The following is a 22570-nucleotide window of genomic DNA, read 5'->3' on the forward strand; positions in this document are numbered from 1 at the left end:
GAACGAAACCAAAACCTTGAATGTGAATAGGAGTCATTTAGGGTAAGTCTGCACCCTTTTGTACAGTGTAGATTCTAGATACCACATATCAATCACAAGTCATTACCAGGATCTATCTGCACCGCTCTATCATCAAACGTCATGTCTTGAGTTAGAATAGAAATCCTAGGCTATGATGCTGTAGAAACTCTACCCGGACCCGGTCACATGATTTGACTTTTTTCTCGAGTTCCGCTTTTCCTCTCTCGATGTGACGGGCTTTTCAACTCCTCCAAACAACGACCTGACATCGGTAAATTCTTACCCGGTTGGACACGTTTTTGATATGAAAAACTGAGCCTGAGTATCTAATATAGACCCTTATTTTGATTTCAAGATCCAGCAGGATGAAGACAACAATATGTCTGGTCGCACTGTTCGTCTTATTACCGATTCTGGTGGGAGCATATCCGAGTTCTGCTGACTGCCCAAGCGGAGGTAAGAAAATTTTTACATGTTTTATAATGATTTGGTCAAAACAAGGCTATCCTGGGTTTTAGGGGCTCAAATCTGAGTCGTGCAACAACAACAACAAAAAGTCAGCTGTCTTTAATGAGTGATCGTGAATGCATAGTGACAGTGGAGACTGATTATAGCTAGGCCATGGCATGGGTATCCACTAATCCAGGGTTGCAGATTATATGGCGACTTTCTATTATTGAATTAAATATTTTACATTTGTATTTGTATTGGAACTCCGGTCTCAATGGATGCATGGATGGGGATGGATGGTGATATTGGTAATAATGATCAATCCCCTTTTTGGTCATGCATCTTGGATAATTACTGTCCAGCGCCCCAATGCAGGGGACAACCAGACAGGGGGATATTGATGGCACATAGCAGAGATCAGTCACTGAGTCAGAGAGAGAGGGGCAGAGAGAAATTAGAAATTAATGGACAGAAAGATCCGTCTGTTCGGAGGAATCAGTTATTTTTGTGTGACGTTATCGCTCTCCCTCATAAGGGATTCAGACGCAGTCTCAGTGGAACATATCCTTGAGGACCAGATACAGACTGATCTTTTGTCATTTGGTCAAAGAAGTTGATTGCTTTGCACATGAAATTGAATCATCTTAGAATGCTGTGGAGAACTGCTATTTGAAAAGTAGGCCTAGATCTCCATCTTTGTTTAATAATACACATACATTTATTCTGTGACCGCTGGTAACAGTTTATGCACTCCACTCTCAATACTCCTTGCTCTCTGATTGTGAATGTAATGCCAATGCAATGGTCCTTGGTACGAAAGGAAGAGAATAATATCTTATTTGCAGTGATTGGGATGTAAATTTGAATATCTTGAAGAAGATGCACAAGATATCACCAGTTGGACCGTTCGGACTGGATGCAGTGTAGAGATTTTCGCAATGGAATATCAATGGATACTAGCTAGTTGTACTAGAGGTATGTAGGTGACCGGCAAAGTGCAAATGCCTGGTGAAATGCTGAGATGTGATTGACGCTGCTGCATTGCAATTCACAAAGAGTGCTTTCCAGCCCAGCTCTCTCTTCATCTATAGCCACGATTCTCTTTGTAAATCTACAACTTACAAGAGTTGCCCTAGGATGACAAATCATTCCGCTCTGTTTTGTACAGCTTCCAGTCTGTCTATCAGTATCATGATCTAAGTGCTGGTGACCCCAAACTGCTGAACAGACAACTCCAGACTTCTGTGTAGGAATCTATGTCCCAACTGTTAAACAGACATTTTTGGGGCTGACACAATAGTTCAACAATAGAGTTCCTTAGTCCTGTTTCTAGTCCTAGGTACATGTATGATAACTAGGGATAAAGTTAAGACTGACTGGGGGATATATAAGGTTCGATCACACTGCTCAATTAGTATCAATTTTCATATTTCTCGCATATTCTAGAAGGTACAATCTGTACTACACTTGCCTGTTTTAGAAGGCAAGGGGTATTAAAGGGATGGTACAGTATTGGTGGAGATGAAAATTTGTCTTTTAACTTTTTGCGAGATACCAAGAAAACACTTTTGATATAGTACAGAGCATACCATTTAAAGAGGAATTCAAAGTTTATTTGATGAAAATCGGGTTTGGAATGACTGAAACATCCAAAAACAAAGTAAAACAAAGCGATCGTAATAAAGTGTGGGTCCCACACTTTATCAGAATCGCTCTTTTTTGGATATCTCAGCCATTTCAAAACCAATTTTCATCAAATAAACGTTGAATTCCTCATAGAATTACACGCTCTTTCATATTTCATAAGAGGTTTCTCATTATCTCACCAAAAAAATGTTAGAAACCTGAAATTAGGTCTCAACCGAAGCTATACAATCCCTTTAATGTTACTACTAACATTTATGTCAGTAACTAGTTGAAGGAATGTGTACTTTTTTTCTCAAAACATTAAGTTTTGTTGCATTTTCTTCATATTTTGCATACATCATTCTAAGCATGTGGCATCATAACATGTAGTCCTCAGCTCATCCAGCAGTGACTGCGCAGAAAGGTTAACCCGTTGAGGACGGACTGATTTTGCTACAACACGCATTTCCCAAAGACACCTGCCCAAGTATTTCACGACTCGTCTTCAACGGGTCAAAAATTCATAACTTTTGAATGGATTGTCCAGTTTCCCTCAAAATTTCACTGATGTATGTAATTTGCTGCAGTCACCCAATCCAACTAAATGCTTATTAAGGTGAACTTGTCCTTTTACCAGCTTGCCCAGTTTTTGTGAATATCAAAATTTGTTTGTGTCTTGCGATGTCCACCCAGACTACATTGTGGTCATGCCCAATGTATCGATGGAGCACAATGTGTCGACGGTTGCTCCGAACTTCACCTGCATTAACTTCACGTTGCCCGGAGGAGGGGGGATTCGCAAGAGCAAGGCGAACTACTCGTCCGTGCTGATGCAGTACCATGTGTGGGACTCCAATGTCACCGCATCCCTGGAGAAGTTCATGCAGAAAAGTTGGGTGGCGCAAGGTGACCACGTGGGCGTCGTGCGGCTACTGAGCAATACGGACAAGAACTTCATGGGATACGTAGGGTTAACACCCTTGGAGAACAAGACGGAGACTGCGACGGATGCCTTGATAATGTACACACCTCTGAATTACACAGGTTCGTTTGATTCCATTATCCTCATTCATCTCTCTGGTACATTTAAAGGGCACTTGATGTATCTCCTGGGTGATGCTAGGAGAATAGTAATGATCAAAGTATATTGCTATCAAATAGTATCTCAGCAACAGATCAGAAAAAGTGTAGTTTTCATTATTTTAATTGTATCATGTTAGAACATGAAGATCTGTGTAATTCTTTCTATATATTCATTATACTAATAGTGACATGATATATTGTGACATACCAGAAAAACACATTTTACAGAGTACACATCTGGCAGAAGCATTGCATTAAATTAACTCAAAATGTTGAAATTTCTTATTAGTATTGTTTACAATAGGGAGCACTTGAGTGATTTAAAGATGTTAGAGTTATCACAGTTTGATGCATATGTGTAGGTAAGTTGTTGTATATACAACAACTTACCTACATAACAAAATGTCCTACCATTTAAAAATTTCACAATAAAGCCTAAAATATTTAAGCAGATGTCATTATTTTTCTCAATAGACCATTTAACTGTAGGCAGTTTGATAGAAATAGTTTTATTTTTTGTTGTTGTTCACATTTTGTAAATTTAACAATTTCTTAACATTGATTGTACTGATAATAGTTTTATATCAATTTTGTTGTTTCTATCCCTGACATACATTTTGTAACTACTATAAAACACAATATTTTCGTGGCATGAAATTTTCGCTAATTGGACCCCACGGCCTTTTTGCGGCATGAAATTTTCATGAGTTGCCTGTAACATTCAATGCTTATAGCGTCGACAAGAACTTTCGCGTGCATTTTAATTTCGCGAATCTCGGCTCTCGCGACATTTGTGAAATTAAAATGCCCACAAACATTCCTCATTTTACAGTATTTTGAAGCACTAAAGCTGGGTTTTTGTTTCATCTGCAAAATAATGGTAAATAATGCCTTTTAAATTATAGATCCATTGGGTGGGGAAATGTCCCCTTTAGTTCAATCCAGTTATATTCAATTTAATTCAATTCACTTTATTGATAATCATAAAATAGAAATAGTGTAAAATGTGTCGGGGAGTTCACAAAGAAAGGAGACAAATGATCCCCTTTGTAGAGTTGGATACATAAGAATATAACATGCAAATGCAGATTCAGAGTTACATTCAGAGTACTTAATGACAGTTACAGATTACATAGACAAATAAAATGAAATGAAAGACATAAAAATATGCTAAGTGTACTACATTACACAAATCAAACAGATGGACAGAACAAAACTAACAAGGATGGACTGATACAATCCAATAGACTTTTAAGAGATATTTTTTATATCTAGACTTAAAAACACTTTGAGTGGATACATTCTTAAAAATTGAATCTAAATCATTCCAGAACTTAGTACCTTTATATAAGATAGAAGTTAAAACTGGACTATACTCATTGTATCTTTTCTTTGCCTGCAGTGCCAGTTCCAGGGGCTTGCAACCAAGAGTTCCAGCCAGAAACCGATCCCAACCTCCATGTGGTGTACCAGCCGGACTCCGTGCTGTTCAACGTTACCTTCTCCGAGGCCAACGTCGGATTCAGGCCGGGCGATCAGCCTGCGTGCGAGGGAAACGCCCCAAAGCACGACCAGCTGCGGTACGACTTCTACATCCGCTACCTACCGTGGGGCAGGTATTCGCGGGATTCCCTCTTCAGCGAACTGCAGAAAATGATGACCTCTCGGAGTATCAGAGAGCACGGAAGGAAAGTAAGTTGACCTTGACTGCATTGCCTCTGTGTCAGGCCCTACCTTTGACTGGAATTCACTGGCGTGAAAAACTACTTGAGCTGAGGTCATTATATTACAATTTACAGATCAACGAAAAAATTTTGATACGCAAGGCAGATATCTAGAAGATTGCATTCATTGGAATGTGATTTAGTTGTCTCAGTGCCATGACATTTGCTCCTGTGACTATTGCTCCCATTAAATATCTGTGTAATGCCAAGCTGAACATAAATTCTACCCACAAACATAACCCTAACCCTAGTCATCACATCATACTACACCCTATCTTGCATGATGCGAGGATTAACAAAAAAATCCTGCATGATGTTTGGTGACAGTAATCTAAATCTGCTAAAGGGATGAATGCAACATTTGGTACACTAACTTTTATCTCTGGTAACCCGTTCGGGCCACTGATATCTACATTTGTGTAAGATTCAAATTTTGCTTGTACCCCCCCCCCCCCCCCCCCCAAGAAAAAACAGAAAAAAAATGAATTGGCCCAAAATTAAGGGTGAGGAGCACAATCAATTCTTAGGCTTAGTTGCACAATTGGGCCACCAAAAGATAATACTTTTGGAAATTTGGTTGCCCGATATAAATTGTTTAGTAGCCCTGGGCCATTGGGCATTAGCTATTTAAAGATAGAGCCCTGCATACAGGCAACAAAGCTTTCCTCTTCCCGTCTCCCCTGCAGATTCACACGTTTGGCAAGCACGACAAGCCTGAACTGTGGCTGTCAACGTTCAACGGCCGCGGCGTGATCCTCAACATCGTCGTCTGGGACTCGATTAGCATGGCGGAGTCCGCCTACGTGCCGACCGTGACTTACGCTTGCAGGGACAAGATGGGCAGCTTGTGCGAAGGGAGAAGTAAGCAAAAATGTTCAACTCTACACACTGTCAAAACTGTCAGGGGTTGAAGTTCTTATAGATCACTTACATCATCATTTCAACATCACTTTTATCATGTAAAACAAGGAATGTTCGCGTGCATCTTAATTTTGCGAAATTCGTGAGCGCCAAGATTCGCACAATTTCTTGTCTACACATTATGCATTGAACACCAGTGGCAATTCACAAAATTTCATGCCACAAAAAAGGCCGTCAGCTCCAATCCGCAAAAATTTCGTGCCGCGAATAAATCATGTTTTACAGTAGTTTTACCATTATTTTATCATGAATTTATCACGATTTTTATCATTATTTCACCACCAATGTATGATTTTGCCATGATTTTATTATTATTTTCCTGTGTCCTATGTATTGTCATCAGCACTGTCTTCATTACAGACTCCTTTGGTGGTGTCATTGTCATCCTTTCGATCATAAATCTCACCAGCTCCGTCATCTTTGCCATTGCTATCATTAAGTCCAGTGTAATCATCACATTATCATTAACGACAATTGCTGCCATTACTCGTGAACTCTGAGATATCAATAACACTAGATGTACAGGCTTGGTTTCATTATCTTTGATAGAGGGAAAGTTTTTCCATAGATATAAAGTGATGTAGTGAATGTTGAAAGGTATGAAAGGGAAATACTCTACATATTTGAGGCATATTTATTATCTAAGCTCTCTGTTCAACAGTTACAGGTGTTGTTTAATTTGATTTGTCACCCTTACTTTGGGAAAAGTGCCATGGTAGGGTTTGGACCATTGATTTTCTTGTGCATCTACTAGACCACAATGCCTCCACATGTTCATGAGAAAATTAGAAATAAACTTTGACACTGAAATAGTAACATTGAAGTCAATATAAAGATATAATGCAGCAACTTTAAATTCAGTGTTTATTAATTGTCCGTTCACTTCCATGCCAATTTTGTCACCTTCGACCTTTGACCTTTTGCAGTTGATCCTCTTCAGGCAGTGTTGTTTGCGCTCGGGATGATCGCTGGCGCTGCCGTTTGCTTTGTTGGCCATCGTTACTTCCTAGCAGGTACTGTTACAAGAAAAAAATTAATTGTTTGGTCGCTTGTCCACATGACTGAACTCTGGGCATTCCAATGTCTTTTCTTCTGGCCCTTCCTACATGTATAATGCTCTGGGCCCTTTGTATAGTCACAGTCACCTTTGAAAATTACGGTAGATGAGTTAAGTATCAGTGAATTACATGTTTGATATAGAATTTATGAAATTTACATCTTTGATTTAGCAATGTTGTAACTTGAAGTCATCTTCAGAGTCTGTTTGCTGTGGATATTCAATATCAATCACAATTTTAATACACAATGTCAAATTTGAAGATCTTCCATAGCACATCTGTTGGTTCATACAGAATTGAATGATCACATATCTTTAGTATTGTATATCGTTACTTAGCAAAAAATTTGAGGTTCACATTTTATAGTCTCGTTTATAATCAACAAGATCTGATAGAAACACCGTAATTATATCAAGTTTTAGCAGCACTGCCGCTCGTTTTAATCATGTGTTCTGAAGAATCATTTCCCTATTTTACAGCCCTCTGAGTTCAAATTCATTTTTGTCATTTCTGTCTCTTCACAGAGGTGTTCTTCTTTGGTTTCCTGCCGTTCACGCTGTTTTCATTCATGATTCTTGCGGCAAACACTTCGCTGTCACAACCAGGTGAGTTCTGTGTTGCGACCAGGAACAAACGGATGCTGGTAAAAAAACATTTGCTCCCTAAATATCTTTTAGATTGGAGATTATCTTATCCCTTTGCAGAGACTCCAACCCAAAGCACCTTCTGATCTGGAGATTCTCCCGCCTGAAAGCCCTAGCAAACAGGAGACTCCAAGTTGATGTGTGCGAAAAGCGAAATTCCTAGGGTTCTAGATGCTCTCTGGTGCTAAGGCTTATTTTTTTTCAACATACGATAGCAATAAGTAAGAAATCCTTTCCAACGGGAGACACAGAGCCAGGGCGGGAGAAATTAAGTCTCAAACGGGAGAACGGGAGACTTTGCCAAAATGGGTTTTCGGCGGGAGATCTCCCATCGAAAACGGGAGAGTTGGAGTCTCTGCCTTTGAGGACTAGTCCCATGTGTACTTGGCCAGATGTCTTTTGCCTCAGTCCAACAAACAGGACGGCCGTAGTAACACAATGGGGGGGGGGGGGGGGGGTTAGGTTATCTCTATGCATTGATTTCTATTCAGACATTCCTGCCATTAGACGAAGAAAGTACTCTGGTGTGCGTGCCAATCAAGGAATGAAGCACATAAACCCTCTGCCTACCACATTAATAGCCTGTTCATTGTTTATGTGTTTAATTTAGTGCACATTCAACTCATCGGCACACATTGGGTTAAGGATTAAAGCTCTGTCCATAAGGTATCACTATTCTAATGCATAATGTAGTAACCTTTTAGTTTGCATGCGCAGCAGGATAATTACCCCCTGAGGACAATTACCCCCCCCCCCCCCCCCCTCCTCGCTACAATATAAATACTGGTTAGTGATAGTGTTAGAGTAAAGATTAGGGTTAGGGTTACGTTGAGGGTTGGAATTTAGGTCAGGATTAGGTTTAGGATTAGCTTCATGCTTAGGGTTAGGGTCAGGGGAAGCGTCTGGGCTAATTGTCCTTAGAACCTCTGAATGACACAGTTTACAAAAAGTGTACTGTAAAAGTGGATATTTTCGCGCGACTAATTTTTCGTGCTTCGCCGGTAAAGAAGAGTTTTGCGTGTTTTTAATTCCGCGGAATCAAGACATCACGCACAGGAGCATATGGCAAGCAAAAATATTTGCGTGCTTTTATTTTCGCGCTAGTTTCTGGTTGCGCGAAATGCGCGAAAATTTTAACACTGCGAAAATTTCCACTTTTACAGTAATGGGTACTCTGATGTGATCCTTTCTCTCACTGCAGTGATGCTGGTCCTGGCCCTGGTCTTCGGTGTGCCCGGAGGATGCATCTGGATGGCAATCTGGTGGCGCTTTGGCTATGTGCTTCCCGTCATGATGTGGATTTCCTTCACGTTGGGGTTCCTCTTCTCCGCCATCATCTTCTTCACTCCTTTCGGTGAGTTTCTCCGCTTTTCCTCGCCGTCACTTTTCTTTTTTACTGCCCTGACACCATTTTTTTCTCTCTGTCTCCAACGTTATTTCACTTCAAAATAGTGTGATCATACAAACCTAGTACCTTTGCGGATCTTGCATCTTCAATTTTTTGTTGTTGTTCTTCTTCTTCCTTTTTCTTCTCCTTTTTTCTTCTACTTCTTCTTCTTGGATGTATTCTCTTTTATCTTTCACTTCAGTATGTCTCCATCATCTTTAACAAAGAAAATAATTGGCACTTTTATATTGATAATATGCAATTGTAAGCAGTGAGCAGTCACTGATAACAACCTTGCCTGGTTGTTTCTTTATATTTGTATAAGTTTTTGATGTATTTTACTTTTCTGTTGCTTTTCTTTCTCTTCTTCTTCTTCTTCTTCTTCTTCTACTTCTTTTCTTCTTTTTATTTTTCTTCTTTTTCTCCTCTTCTTTTGCTTCTTTTGTGTGTTTTTTCTTCCTTCTTTCATTCTTGCAAGCTGTTGATATGATGGTTACAGTGCCATGCTATGAAGGGATCATCTTTTCATAGTTTGGCATACATACACATCAACTTTATAAAGAGATCATACAGTTTTGGTTGAGACCAAACCTCATGTTTCTTACAATTTTAGGTGAGATAATGAGAAACCTCTTTTGCAATCTGAAAGAGCATGTAATTCCAAGAGTGATTCAATGTTTATTTGATGAAAATTGGTTTCGAAAATGGCTGACATATCCAAAACAGAGCAACCCCAATATAAGGTGAGTCCCACCTTTTATTAAGATCGCTTTTTGTTATTTTTTTTTTTTTTTTGATGTCTCTGCCATTCCAAACCCGATTTTCATCTAATAACCTTTGAATTGCTCTTAGAATGATATGCTCTGTGTTATTTCACAAGTGGTTTCTGGGTATCTTGCAAAAAGTTAAAAGCCCAATCCTCATCTCCACAAATACTATACCATCTCTTTGATATTGACCCCGCATCTGCTATTCCCAGTTCTTTTGAATTTTGCAATGTTTCATACAGCCTTGTACAAAGACTATCAGTGCTGAAGATAAATTGTGTATTTATATTAGATATGCATTGCTAAGTGCAGACATAGTACTGGTATGCAGTTGGTAGCCTAGTTTAGGATTGTTTCACTTTCAAACCAGCAGGAAAACTTCTTAAGTGTTATGTATCTGTAAACCATGTACAGTCACTACTTTCAGACCTGTTAATTTATCTGTCTGTCTGTCTATCTGCCTACCTATCTACGTATCTATCTATCTATCTATCTATCTATCTATCTATCTATCTACCTATCTATCTATCTATCTATCTACCTATCTATCTACCAATCTATAATTTGATGATAAAGATCTACCCTGATGTATCTTTTTAATCATCTGTTTATCCATCCATATGTCTTTCTATCTATTTATCTATCTATCTATCTATCTATCTATCTATCTATCTATCTATCTATCTATTTATCTATCTATCTATCTATCTATTCATCTATTTATCTATCTATCTATCTATCTATCTATTTATCTATCTATTCATCTATCTATTTATCTATCTATCTATCTATTTATCTATCTATTCATCTATTTATCTATCTATCTATCTATCTACAAATTTGTATGTATCTATCTATTTTATTTATCTATCTATCTATCTATCTATTTATCTATCTATTCATCTATCTATTTATCTATCTATTCATCTATCTATCTATCTATTTATCTATCTATTTATCTATCTATTCATCTATCTATCTATCTATTTATCTATCTATCTATCTATCTATCTATCTATCTATTCATCTAATGATCTATCTAATTATTTATCTCTCTTTCTTTCTATCCATCAATCTATATATCTGTTTATTTATCTATCTATCTATCAATCTATCTTGTGATGATCTACGTTTCTGTCCGTCTCATTTATTGATTCATCCCTCTATCTTCTTATCTGTTTACAACCTGTCACATGACAATCTTCATTAAAGACATAGCCCGCGCCCGTAATTATTTCACATCACTTGAACTGTTTCTTATTGTTTCTTTTTTCTCTCTTTTTTCCTTTCATAACAGGAAATCTCTCTGTGTGGTATAACTCGCTGGCCTACGGCATGGCATACATGTGTGGAGTCATGATCATTCCTGTCATATTCATCGTCTTCACTAAATTTGTGAGTTTATGCCAGAGTGCAAAATACTCTTGTAAGGTTTTCGCTTGCAATGCATTCCACTACCAATGTATTTTAGGCGAAATTTTTGTATGGCTTGTCCAAAAATTGGAAATTTCTAAGTTTATGCGGGCATGCTAAATATTCTGATTTTTTTTTTTTTTGACAAAATTTTTATATTACTTGTCAAGGAATTAGAAATTTGTGAGTTTATGTGAATGTGCCAAATGCTCTTTAAAGATTTTTTTTTAAATTTTAAATTGCAATGTGTGTTTTTAATGCTCTCAATGTTTTTGACAAAATGTTTGTGTTGCTTGTCTAAGAAGAAGAATGCATGATCAGTCAAAGTTGATGTGTCAAATTGTAGATAAAATACTTAAGAAGTGGACATTTTTTTATGGGTAATATCATGTGCTAGGGTAGGTAAAATGAAGGACACATGTAGCGTGTCTTTTGATCCTGCAACTTCAAAGAGATAAAGTGTTACATATTATGATAAAAAATATTGCATCCTTCCATTTTCATGGTATATAGTTCATGTTGTGCAAAAAGTGAGGTTATTTTGTGAGGATTTGGCTACAGTTCAATTTCCTTGTCTTCCATTGTTCTGTTGTGACTCTAATGGAATGACTTGATCTAGACTTTGACCCTCATTGCTGCGGTGCAGCTTGTGGAACGTTTCCCATCCCACCAGTCTTAATATAGCTCTACATCCGCTCACTAACGTCACTCGCATAATTTGGAATTGGTGGGGAATGTAAGCTTTTGACAAGGACATTTATATTTGTTGTGTATAGGGAATGTAAGCTATTTACAAGGACATTGTAGTGTATAGGGAGTGTTTGCTATTGACAAGGACTAATAATTGTAGTGTATATTTAGGAATGTATGCTATTTACAAGGACATTGTAGTGTATATTGAATGTACGCTATTGATAAGGACAAGTATTTGTAGTGTATAGGGAATGTATGCTATAGACAAGGATATGTTAGTTGATAGGGAATGTACACTGTTGACATGTCCATGTATGTACATTTGCAAAGTGAATGTTCGCTATTGACAAAGACATGGTATAGGGCGTGTATTTCACTGACAGGAACATAGAGACAATGTAAATGTTCAGATTATCCTATTACAAGGATACTTCTCACATGGCATTTTTTTTTCTTCATGTGTTATAATCATTCTGTATGGATCAGATTGCAGCATATTTCCTGGTTAGCATTTTGTTTTCACTCTCTGCTTTACATTTTTATTACCTTGTTAAAAATACACTCACAAGGAAAGGAAAAATGTTTTCTTTTCCCCTGAATAGACAGGAGTTGACAATTGTTTCTAAATATATCTAATCTTTTCATTTGAATGAATGTAATTTTTTGAAATGTGAATCTGTACTCTCTTAAACTCATTTGATGTTAGTATGAGTAGGCTTGCATGAATCTTTCACTAATTTCAGAAGCCTTTGCCCAAAAGTCATTTCATGGGAGCCTGGTAAAATTGCGAAACAAAATTGATTTTCTGATTGTATACTTGCCAGATTCTCTGGAATCCAATGAAATACTCAGTAATCTAAAATTGTCCCACCTTGAAATATTCACACAATAAAAACAAAACAAAACAAAACAAAAAACTTGACGCGAGTGAGATAAAAGTTTGTAGAGAAAAGACTTCATTCACAATAAGACAATCTAAAACACCAAAGCAAAATGCTGAATTTGCCTCATTGGTATACTACCACTATATGTGACCTTGCACCACAAAACCAACAAAAAATCGCCAGACATGGATTTTCAGTTAAGGGCAGATTCTGAAAGAGCAGACTCTAAGCTTTAAAATGATGTATAACTCAATACAAATGGACTCCCCTAACCTACCTAAATACTGGAAAGAAAGCGAACACTCTGGAAAAGTGTGAACTGAGAAAAGAGGCCCTGAAATACACAGTCTATTCAAGCGCTTAATCTTTACCAAGCTGTGCTGGCTGTGCCATGAAAGGGACAAAACACAGGATGTAAACCAGTGGAGCAACAACAATGAAGGGATTATCAGATTAAGCTGAAATTGAGCATGTTTTAGTAGTACATTCTGCCCATGGTTAATGCTAACTTTCAAAGCAGTAGCATTATCCTTTCAAAAGTTATTAGACTTGAAAGTGAAGAGTGTGCAAAGGATTTCAAGACATGAAACGCAGCCTCTTAGACAAGCCTGATCATTCTACTCTTCCCCCAAAAAGGGTTGTAGAAAAACTGCTAAAAACACATTTTCCCATTTACGTTATGATACCAAACTGAAGAATAACGTAGGAGAAGGACAGCTCTTTCGGAAAATATGAAAATCTCGAGATTGACTTGGTTCAACCATTTTAGCTTTTTGAGTCCTCACTTAAAATCAAGGGGTGCGACTTGTTGTTTGTTTTGTGGTGCACGGTCACATGTTTGAGTAGACTTTCAAAATTCTGACAAGAGGTAGTAAAGATGGCAAGCTATTTGTTGTTGTTGTTGTTTTTTGTCTTGAAGCCAATCACTTTACTTTGGTGCATTCACATGCCATGTTTGGGAGTGAGATTTATTTTGCGATCCCAATCGCACTCCTATCGTGGGAACACACCTTTCACCGTTTTCCCACCTCCTTTGTCTTTAACCCGTTGAGGACAAGTCCCGAGTATGCTCGGACAGGCGTCTGTGAGAAATGCATGTTGCAGCAAAATTAGTCCGTTCTCAACATGTTAAGATTTTATTCTTTGGCTTGATCAGGGCAGTGTGGTTATGGGTCATGTTTGAATATGAGATTGTCTCCCCACTTTGAAAAGGAAGAATGCTGGCTCGTCTGCCAGAAATTGTTGGAGATGAAGGAAGTACATCTAAAAATACAGGAAGCTTGTGTGATTTTGTTCTTTTTGCCTCCTTTTTTTTTTGCATTCGTGAGCGTTCTACTTTCAATTTGCTTGCGCTATACAATGTAGTATGACTATCCTTACATTACCAAAGAGATGATGTGTTATACCATGCATGCATGAGATTTGTAGGTAGACAGTCGGCTGCTTCCATTTCCTGGTGAAAGTGAAATTAGTCGAACCTTTTTAGATTGGAAACTGGACTCCCTCTTGAGGCTGGTGTATGGGCGTAATTGCCCATTAAACGATGTGATAGGCGATATTCATAGACGGCTCGGACACAGATGCTCAAAAAAAGAAAAAAAAAGAAGGGGGAGATCCCAACAGGGAAAGTAGCACTCTTAGTAATCCACTCAGCATGTGACTCTCGCCATTTGCTGCATTAAAGGGAAAGTATCCTTGGGAAACTATTCATACAAAAATACAAATATAACTTGTATTTATGAGCAAAGGTTGGCCTAACTCGTAAAATATTTCGTAATCCACGGGGCATTCCACAAAAGGCATGCACATCATAATCTTGTGAACAGCCCAGTTCAAAGAAGAATACCGAGCAGTTGAACCTTTTTCAGCCAACCTCCTAGATATTCTGCCCGTAGGATCCATTCCATAATCCATTTCAGTGCATTCTGCTGATGGACAATTCTATCCTTTCTATTTAACAGGCCTGTGTTTTTTAGTGTACCACAGGTTAGGCGGATGAATGAAAAGTGATTTATTAAACTGAAAATCTATAAGATCTACTAATCAGTTCCCTATTTATATGGGTTTCATGTCTAATAGACTTTAATGGGATTTTGTCCCAAGGAATTGGAGGGGGGTGGTGGGGAAAAGTAATAAGAAATGATGGTGGGGATGAAGAGAGAAAAATATTCACTTCTTTCAGACTGCTACAAAATCTACATCCCCAGGGAAACTAGAACATACTGAAAGGCATACAATGCTCAGAGAAATTAAAAGTTTATTTGATGAACATTGGTTTTGAAATGGCCCAAATATCCAAAAACATAGAGGTCCTAAAAGAAGGTGGGACCCACCTTTTATTAGGACCACTTTGTTTTACTTTGTTTTTGGTTATCTCTGCATTTTCAAAACCAATCTTAATAAAGTAAACTTTGAATTCTTCTTAGAATTGTATTCTCTTTCATATTTCATATTAAAAGTGGTGTTTAATTATCACAAAAAGTTAAATACTCAATCCCCCATCTCATCCAAAACTATATCTCTTTAAACGTACCGAAACTCAGAAGGAAGAAGAAGGAGGAATTCAAAGTAAACTTTGAATTCCTCTTAGAATTGTATACTCTTTTATATTTCTTGAGTGGTGTTTAATTATCACAAAAAGTTAGATACTCAATCCCCCATCTCATCCAAAACTATACCATCTCTTTAAAACGTACCGAAACTCAGAAGGAAAATTTATCCACCCACTTTGGAAATCTGTGTCAAACTGCTCCCTCTTAATGTACTTGATAAGAGTCATCACTTCTGAAGATGATGCAATGTTGTTTATTAAATGGTACTGCAGTATTTGCTTCAGCAATGCGTTTGGTTGAAATATCTTAGGTGCGTGGTACTCTTTCCTATCAGAGTCTCTGATATTGTGTAAATATGAAGCGATGAAAACCAAAATGAATATAAAATAAACACCTAATGCCTTCAAATTATTCAAAGGAGAATGAAACCCAAAGGAACGTGGGGATTGAGTGAATGTGGCAATATTAGTAAAAGACATTTTAGTAAAAGTTTGACTGCGGGACAGTATTTTCCAAAGTTTACTTTTTATGGTTTTGGTGCTACCAGTGCTGGATGATACGACTCCAATAATTTGTGGTGTAATGCATGGACAAAGGTATAAAGAAAATATAAAGGGAACTCCACAAAAATTCATTTTTCATGAAACTTACCTATTCTATCAACTTGATACTGACATATGGTAAGGGTAGAAATTATTCCCCCTGCTTTCTGAAAGTGGTGAGCCAAGTGCTCTTTCATTATGGTAGAAAAGTTTATTTTTGTGGAATTTTCTTTATATTGATCTTGAATATCATTTGTATCCCTGTCATACCATCATCCATTTGTGCATGAGTGCAAAGAAAATCTTATGTTTTGTCCTTTTCATAATTTTTTCCCCCTATTTTTTCTGATTGCAGCTAAGTATGCTGGCTTGTGCTGTGTGGGGCGGGTACCTCATCGTAGCTGCGCTGAGCTACTACTCGGGTGGAGTGCTCCAGTACATTCTTCTTAACATCATCCACAGATCGTTCATTCCGCACTACAGTGAAGCCTACATCGTGGTTCCTGTCAACCCACTTGGTTAGTGATATCTGAAAGTCGTGATAGTAACAAGAGTTTAAAGGTGCAACTTATTTCTGGTATGCCTGCAGAATTGTCAAATTTTGCTCCAAAATATACACATATGCCTAAGATATATGTGGAATAATGCTGTAATAACAAGATATTAATTGGGTAACGATGAAAATGCGAAATATTAACTAAAAAGGTATGCTGGAGTTGCACTTACCCGATCGGGGTCAGGCTAACTCGGACTCAGGGCAACTCGGCCTCGCTTTGACGGCGGGGCCGAGTTGTCCCTCTGGATTTTACGGCATTGTACTATGGGAGTGTTTCTCGTTCTGTCTGGTTGCAGTTATAGGCTGAGTTGATACAATGCACGCCTCAAAGAACCTCTTTGGCATGCATATAAAATAATGTGCACCTATGTATAAGATATGGGGATAACGAACTGCGTGTAATTTGTCTGAAATAGGGCCGAGTTGTCCCTGAGACCAAGTTAGCCTAGATACTTCTGGAATAAAAGTCGGTTTTACTGACTCTTATTTTTTATCTCAAAATACTCCAAAACAACTCATCATCCCGGCAAATTGTGTCAGCCAGGTAAGTTTTGTGGTAGACTCTTTCGATATATTGCAAGAAAATATGTAATGGTGCAAGACGGGTTCTCAAACCCTTACCAGAACTATGTTTTCACTTTAAAACCGATCATATGGAAACTGATGTCACAAAAAAGGACCAGGTATCCCAAGACAAGTTATCCCAAGACAGGTTATCAATATCATCTATTTGTAACTATTCACACCATGAAGAATTGCAAGTCATAAACTGAATGATATCCTTTTACGCCCAGAGCACCCATCTTTGGCAAGCCAAAATTAGTTTGTCGTGCTACAGACCCAAAACTCTGCATAGCTGTAAATTGATTTGTTCTCAGTAACACGTTAAAATGAAGTGTACTTTTCCATGAAAACTTCAGATTTATGAAATTTTATTTCATGGTGTATACTGTGACCGGGGTAATAATAATCTGTAAAGCACATTGAAATTCTTAAGTCTGAAATGAGCTATATAAAAACTAGCTATTATTACTATCATTTTCTTGATAGCATTCTATTCATAAGGTAAAGGGGATGCTGATGTCAAAAGTATGCATTTTTTCATGTCAAGGCCAGAAAGGTGTAAGGTAAACTCTAATCTCTTTTCTTTTACCCTCCTTATTGTAGACATTGCCCTAATCGTCGTGTGGTTTATCCTGATTGTGGCGGGTGTCGCAGTCCAGCACCGCATCACCAGAGGGCGCCGTAACTTCCCCATCTGCCCCTACAAGGAGCGCAAGTATCTCCGCAACCATCGGCACACGCTCAGGGACCAGATTCGCTACGAGAGCAGCACGCCGCAGCCCTCGCGCCACCAGATGGCCGACCCCTCGGAGACCACCATGTCACACGCAGGCACAAGCGCAGATGCAGACGACACAAGTCCACTAGTCGTGAACGACTGAGACATCAGTCCAATTTTCCGTGCATCGGTAAAATGAATGGTCCGTTGTGTTTGTCAAACCAAAGATCCTACACACAACATAAGATGGTCAAGTCTCCGTCGAAAAGTGAAACGCTGCCGCTTGGAATTGTGGGATTTTTAAGGAGTGTGCTAACTAGCGTTGAGTGGGGAAAGTTTCCAGGTGAGCTGTGCTTTCCCAATATGTTTGTGTAGGACCAAGACAGGCTAAGACAAGAAAGAAGGAATTTTCTGTAAAGAATCATTAGTAAACCTAAGAATTGGTGGAGTGCTTTAAACTGCATCAATAGCTACACCAAACCAGCAGCAGATTTATCATTATTTCGATTTCCAAAAGACTGTGGCAGCGAGTTTTCGTCTCACCTCCCTGGTCACAGCGAGCGGTAGAGTCGCACACAGCTCGCTCAGCTCCGCTCGCAGGTCGCTACACTCGCAGTGACTGTGCAAGTCCACAAATTTTTGCGAGCTGCCTTTGCAAACGGCTAAAGCCTGTTCGATCTATACCTGCTCAACGCTAGCGGGCGGCAGCCACTTCCGTTTCACCAGCGGCCGCGTAAAATCGGGAGAGTTGATCATCTTATGGAGTGTAGGATCTTTGGTCAAACATCGCACCCAAACAGGATCTACCCGACACTGTGTTTTGCTACGACTAACATGTCCATTGCAAAACGTGACCAGTCAGAACCTGTTTGCCACCCCACCTTGATCTTTGATACTTTAAAATTTTATATTGCCTGCTGGCATAAGTGTTCAATCATCTCCCATCTATAACTGTGCTTTATATTTACCGGTGTTATGTACATTAGAATGAGTCAAAATATGATTTTAACAGACTGATTAACTAATGTAGCCAAATTTATGAGTGTTTTTGTCCCCTAGTCCTCGTTCTAGGGTGTTAACAACCAATTTCCGTATACATGTTTCTGATGAATACATTTCAGTGCTTGGAATCCTCCCTGCTTACATTGGTTGTTGCTGTAGTCGGGCATACGTCATGCAAGTTCTGGGTTTGTCAGGAACAATATCAATTTTAAAGATATGTGTTAAATTTGAATGTGTTTGATAGTAAATCGGTCTATTGTGTCGCAGTACAATGTAGTTTGGGTTATTTGATTCCTGGATTGCTTGTGCAACTTAGTTGTAACTTTTATGGCCCCTTGCTTTTTTATACTGAGTCGAGTTCTGGGGGCATTTTATAGAGCATTTTGTCAGATGTTTCTTCTGACAAACTGTTTTAAGCTACCGGAAAGCTTGCATCTGATTGGCTTAGAGCAAATTTGTTTAAAAAAAAAGAAAGAATGTGACAAAGTGCTTCATGAAATGTCCCCTAAAGGTACGCGACAATTCTTAAACTCAATGTCAAATTCACAAAACATCATACGACTCGTGAAATTTGCAAAAATAAAAGTCCTGTGATATATACATACAGCTTGTACAGTATGATTGACCTTTTCATGGGTTGTGATCCATACTGCTCTGGAGTGTCAAAGCATTTAGCTATTGCTGTGTTTCACATTCATGTCATTGCTTGAGATAAATTGTAGCTTTAGCATAGAAAAAAAAAAAACTCCATATAAACTGAGTTTGAAGAAAATAGTAATTGATGCTGTTCTTAGATTATTTGGTGCTATCTGTACAATACAGGTATTAATCATTTCAGGAACACAAGCTTAAGCCGTTGAGGAAAAGTCCTGAGTATACTCGGGCAGGTGTGTATGGGAAATATGTGTTGTAGCAAAATCAGTCCGTCCTCAACGGGTTAAAATCCTGTGAGCTTTGTATGTAATCATATTGCCGACAGGGCGCCTAAAGCGTCAAGTTTGTCATGCAGATGTGTAATTGCTTTAAGAAAAAAGAAAAAATGCTTGGATTCTTGAAGTCAAAGGCATTTAATCTAGACACCTTTGATAGACCACTTTAAAGGGATGGTACAGTATTGGTGGAGATAAGAATTGGGCTTTTAACTTTTTGTGAGATACCAAGAAAACACTTGATATAGTACAGAACATACCATTTTATGAGGAATTCAAAGTTTATTTGATGAAAATTGGGTTTGGAATGACTGAAACATCCAAAAACAAAGTAAAACAAAGCGATCGTAATAAAGTGTGGGTCCCACACTTTATTAGAATCGCTCTTTTTTGGATATCTCAGCCATTTCAAAACCAATTTTCATCCAATAGACGTTGAATTCCTCATAGAATTACATGCTCTTTGATATTTCATAAGAAGTTTCTCATTATCTCACCAAAAAATGTTTGAAACATGAAATTAGGTCTCAACCAAAACTATACGATCCCTTTAAGCTGAGTTGACACCATGTTCATGGTGGCCACAGCAGCCCCATTTGCCAGAAACATTTGCGCCGCGGGTAGATGAGACATCTGCATTTTTCCCCTTTGCATTCTAGTCTTGTTCGATCCAGTCCTGGCCCTGGTAAACATTTAGCTATCAGACACTGTTCTCATAGCGTCTGGTCAGGCTGGACTACCAATACTTTCAGTAGCGTCCAGCAGCGGACAGCCTCCTGGTTTTGTTGCAGGCTATTACATGCCGCCCTGTTTTGTTGCGTTCACTCCGTTTTATCGCTGCATACAAGATTCCTCATAAGCATCGGGACTGCCATTGCAAATTTTTTGACAGTTCAAAAATCTGACAAGGCTTCCGCGGCAATCACGGTTAGTCGCGTTTGCCTATCACATCTCACTGCGTTGTTTCAAGTCCATCCCGTTTTGTCCACGGTAGCCTGAAACGGGGCTGCCGTGGCTGCCGAGAACATGGTGTTACCGAAACTTCACACATCTTGCCATACAGTAGGTTGACTGTAAATTTATTACATTCCTATAAATTCATATAACAGCAACTCCAGGCCTTGCCAAATTCACCCCTTAATCCTTTGCTTTAAGTAGCAACAAAGACGGAATTCCATATGCGGAAGTAGAATTAGTGGAAGCAAGTGAAATTAAGTTTCCCTCACTGGGCAGTCCAGCCTTGGCCATTCTTGTATTAAAAAAGGATACTCATTACTGTATGTGGCAGTTTTTGTAGTATTCCAGCATTATTACTCTTTCCTTTGTACATTTGTACATAGCTATGCATGGTCGGTAGTATGGTTGTGTGCTCAAACTATATTATTACATTGGAAAGTGAACTACTCGTAGTTTTGTGTTTTCTAACTGGGGCTTATAGGTATAACTAAAAGAGCACCAAATGGTAGCACTTATGACATATTTTACCTAGTCTTAGACATCACAGACTCCAGTTTAGGGAAAATTATATTTAAAGGGAGACATGAACAAGGACAGCCATATTAGGCAAAATTATGATATCGTGTGTCCTTGTGGTAGTATGCAAACTCTATGTATACTGACTGATATGTTGCACATCGCAAAAAGCGCACATATACACGTAGTCTTCGCACAATGAGTTACCACTGAAAAATAAAAAGTACAACTATTTTACATGTAGTGGCATTTGTCAAATCTTGAATGGGTATACTCTGGTCGTAGGGTAAGATATGCTCGTACTAATGCTGTGCAATTAAAAGAAGATTACTGGTATATACTGCAACATTCAACATATAATTATTATACTGCGCACAAGTCGGGCAGGCTTACCTTTCTGACACATGTCTTCCACTATAATATTTGCTCTCACAAATGTGTATGTTGATTATGCTACACAGTAAACAGAAAAAAAAGAAAATTACACTAGATGGGCTAGTGTTAGTTGAACAAAGGAATAAGTTTAGTACATTATGATTATGTGACTGCTTTGTTTAAACATCCAGCTTGCCACCAAAGGCTCCTTTCAGTTATTCTGTGTCAGATTTTGTCTCTGATGTGCGCGCAGAGACATTTGCATGTGTATTTCGAAGTAAGTGCCTAACGTGGATGAAGATGGCGTGTTTGATGACTGCAAGACGCAATGGTAGCAATCTGGCAGAGATGACATTTGTGGATCTTTTACAGACCCCGTGCAAAGAATATCTCGTAGCCAGCTCCACATAGCAGTGCAGAGGTTCATTGTATGACATTTTTTGAGTAAATCTATTTCTTTTGAGATAATCTAATTCGATGCACTATCTTGGAAGCGACATGAAGGGTGCTGCAAATTAAATGTTTGTGTGTGTGTACTATTAAATGTCAGTCTTGTGCATCTCATGTGAATGATGTGAGAAAATCATTCTGTGATGTAGTCCTACTTATGCAGATTTGCGGATTTGTATTTTCCGAATTTCATTGGTGTTGTTTGATAAACTATGACTTTGTTATTGGTTTGCCTTATTTCTTTGTTCATTTCATTATTTTATTTCCAATAAAATGCAATTACTGTACAATTGTAGTATATTTGCATAATCATAGTTATATCAATCAATGTCACATTATGTATAATTAAGGAAAATACTTAGAACAGAAATACACTGGGCTTACATGTAATATGTCTGTATATGAATTTACGTGTACAATTTTTATGTGTGTGTGAAGAAGAGCAAATATTTTCTCCATATGTTCCCACACTTCACATCAACTCCCCTTCACTTGCAAGTATAGCAGAAATGTTTGAAATAATAAATATTATGGTCAACTATGCATAGTTTGAATCTATCGAATAAGCTTAGACTTTATGAGATTGTAGCATTTGACTTAAGTACGCAATTGGAACTCTTATTATAGATTGAGAATTTATATCTGCTAGGGTGATATCTCAACACGAGTTAACGTCCAACTTGCTAAGTATCTTATCGTTAGCATTATACATGTATACATTTCTTGGAAGATTGGAAT

The 22570-nt window shown here is 38.2% G+C and overlaps 1 protein-coding gene across 1 annotated transcript; it reads left to right on the top strand.

The window, feature by feature from the left end:
* On the top strand, positions 1-21519 carry LOC139710466 (transmembrane 7 superfamily member 3-like). The gene is made up of 11 exons (XM_071622384.1): positions 1-42; positions 377-477; positions 2791-3141; positions 4583-4872; positions 5591-5765; positions 6752-6838; positions 7408-7488; positions 8729-8881; positions 10979-11076; positions 16121-16283; positions 17489-21519. The coding sequence occupies exons 2-11, from the start codon at positions 387-389 to the stop codon at positions 17764-17766; spliced, it is 1767 nt and encodes a 588-aa protein (XP_071478485.1). The 5' UTR covers positions 1-42; positions 377-386; the 3' UTR covers positions 17767-21519.
* The last annotated feature ends 1051 nt before the right edge of the window (positions 21520-22570 follow it).

Source organism: Diadema antillarum, unplaced genomic scaffold (assembly GCF_040938485.1).
Source record: "Diadema antillarum isolate AM-2024a unplaced genomic scaffold, OU_Dant_1.0 scf00000038, whole genome shotgun sequence".
Lineage (NCBI taxonomy): Eukaryota > Metazoa > Echinodermata > Echinoidea > Diadematoida > Diadematidae > Diadema > Diadema antillarum.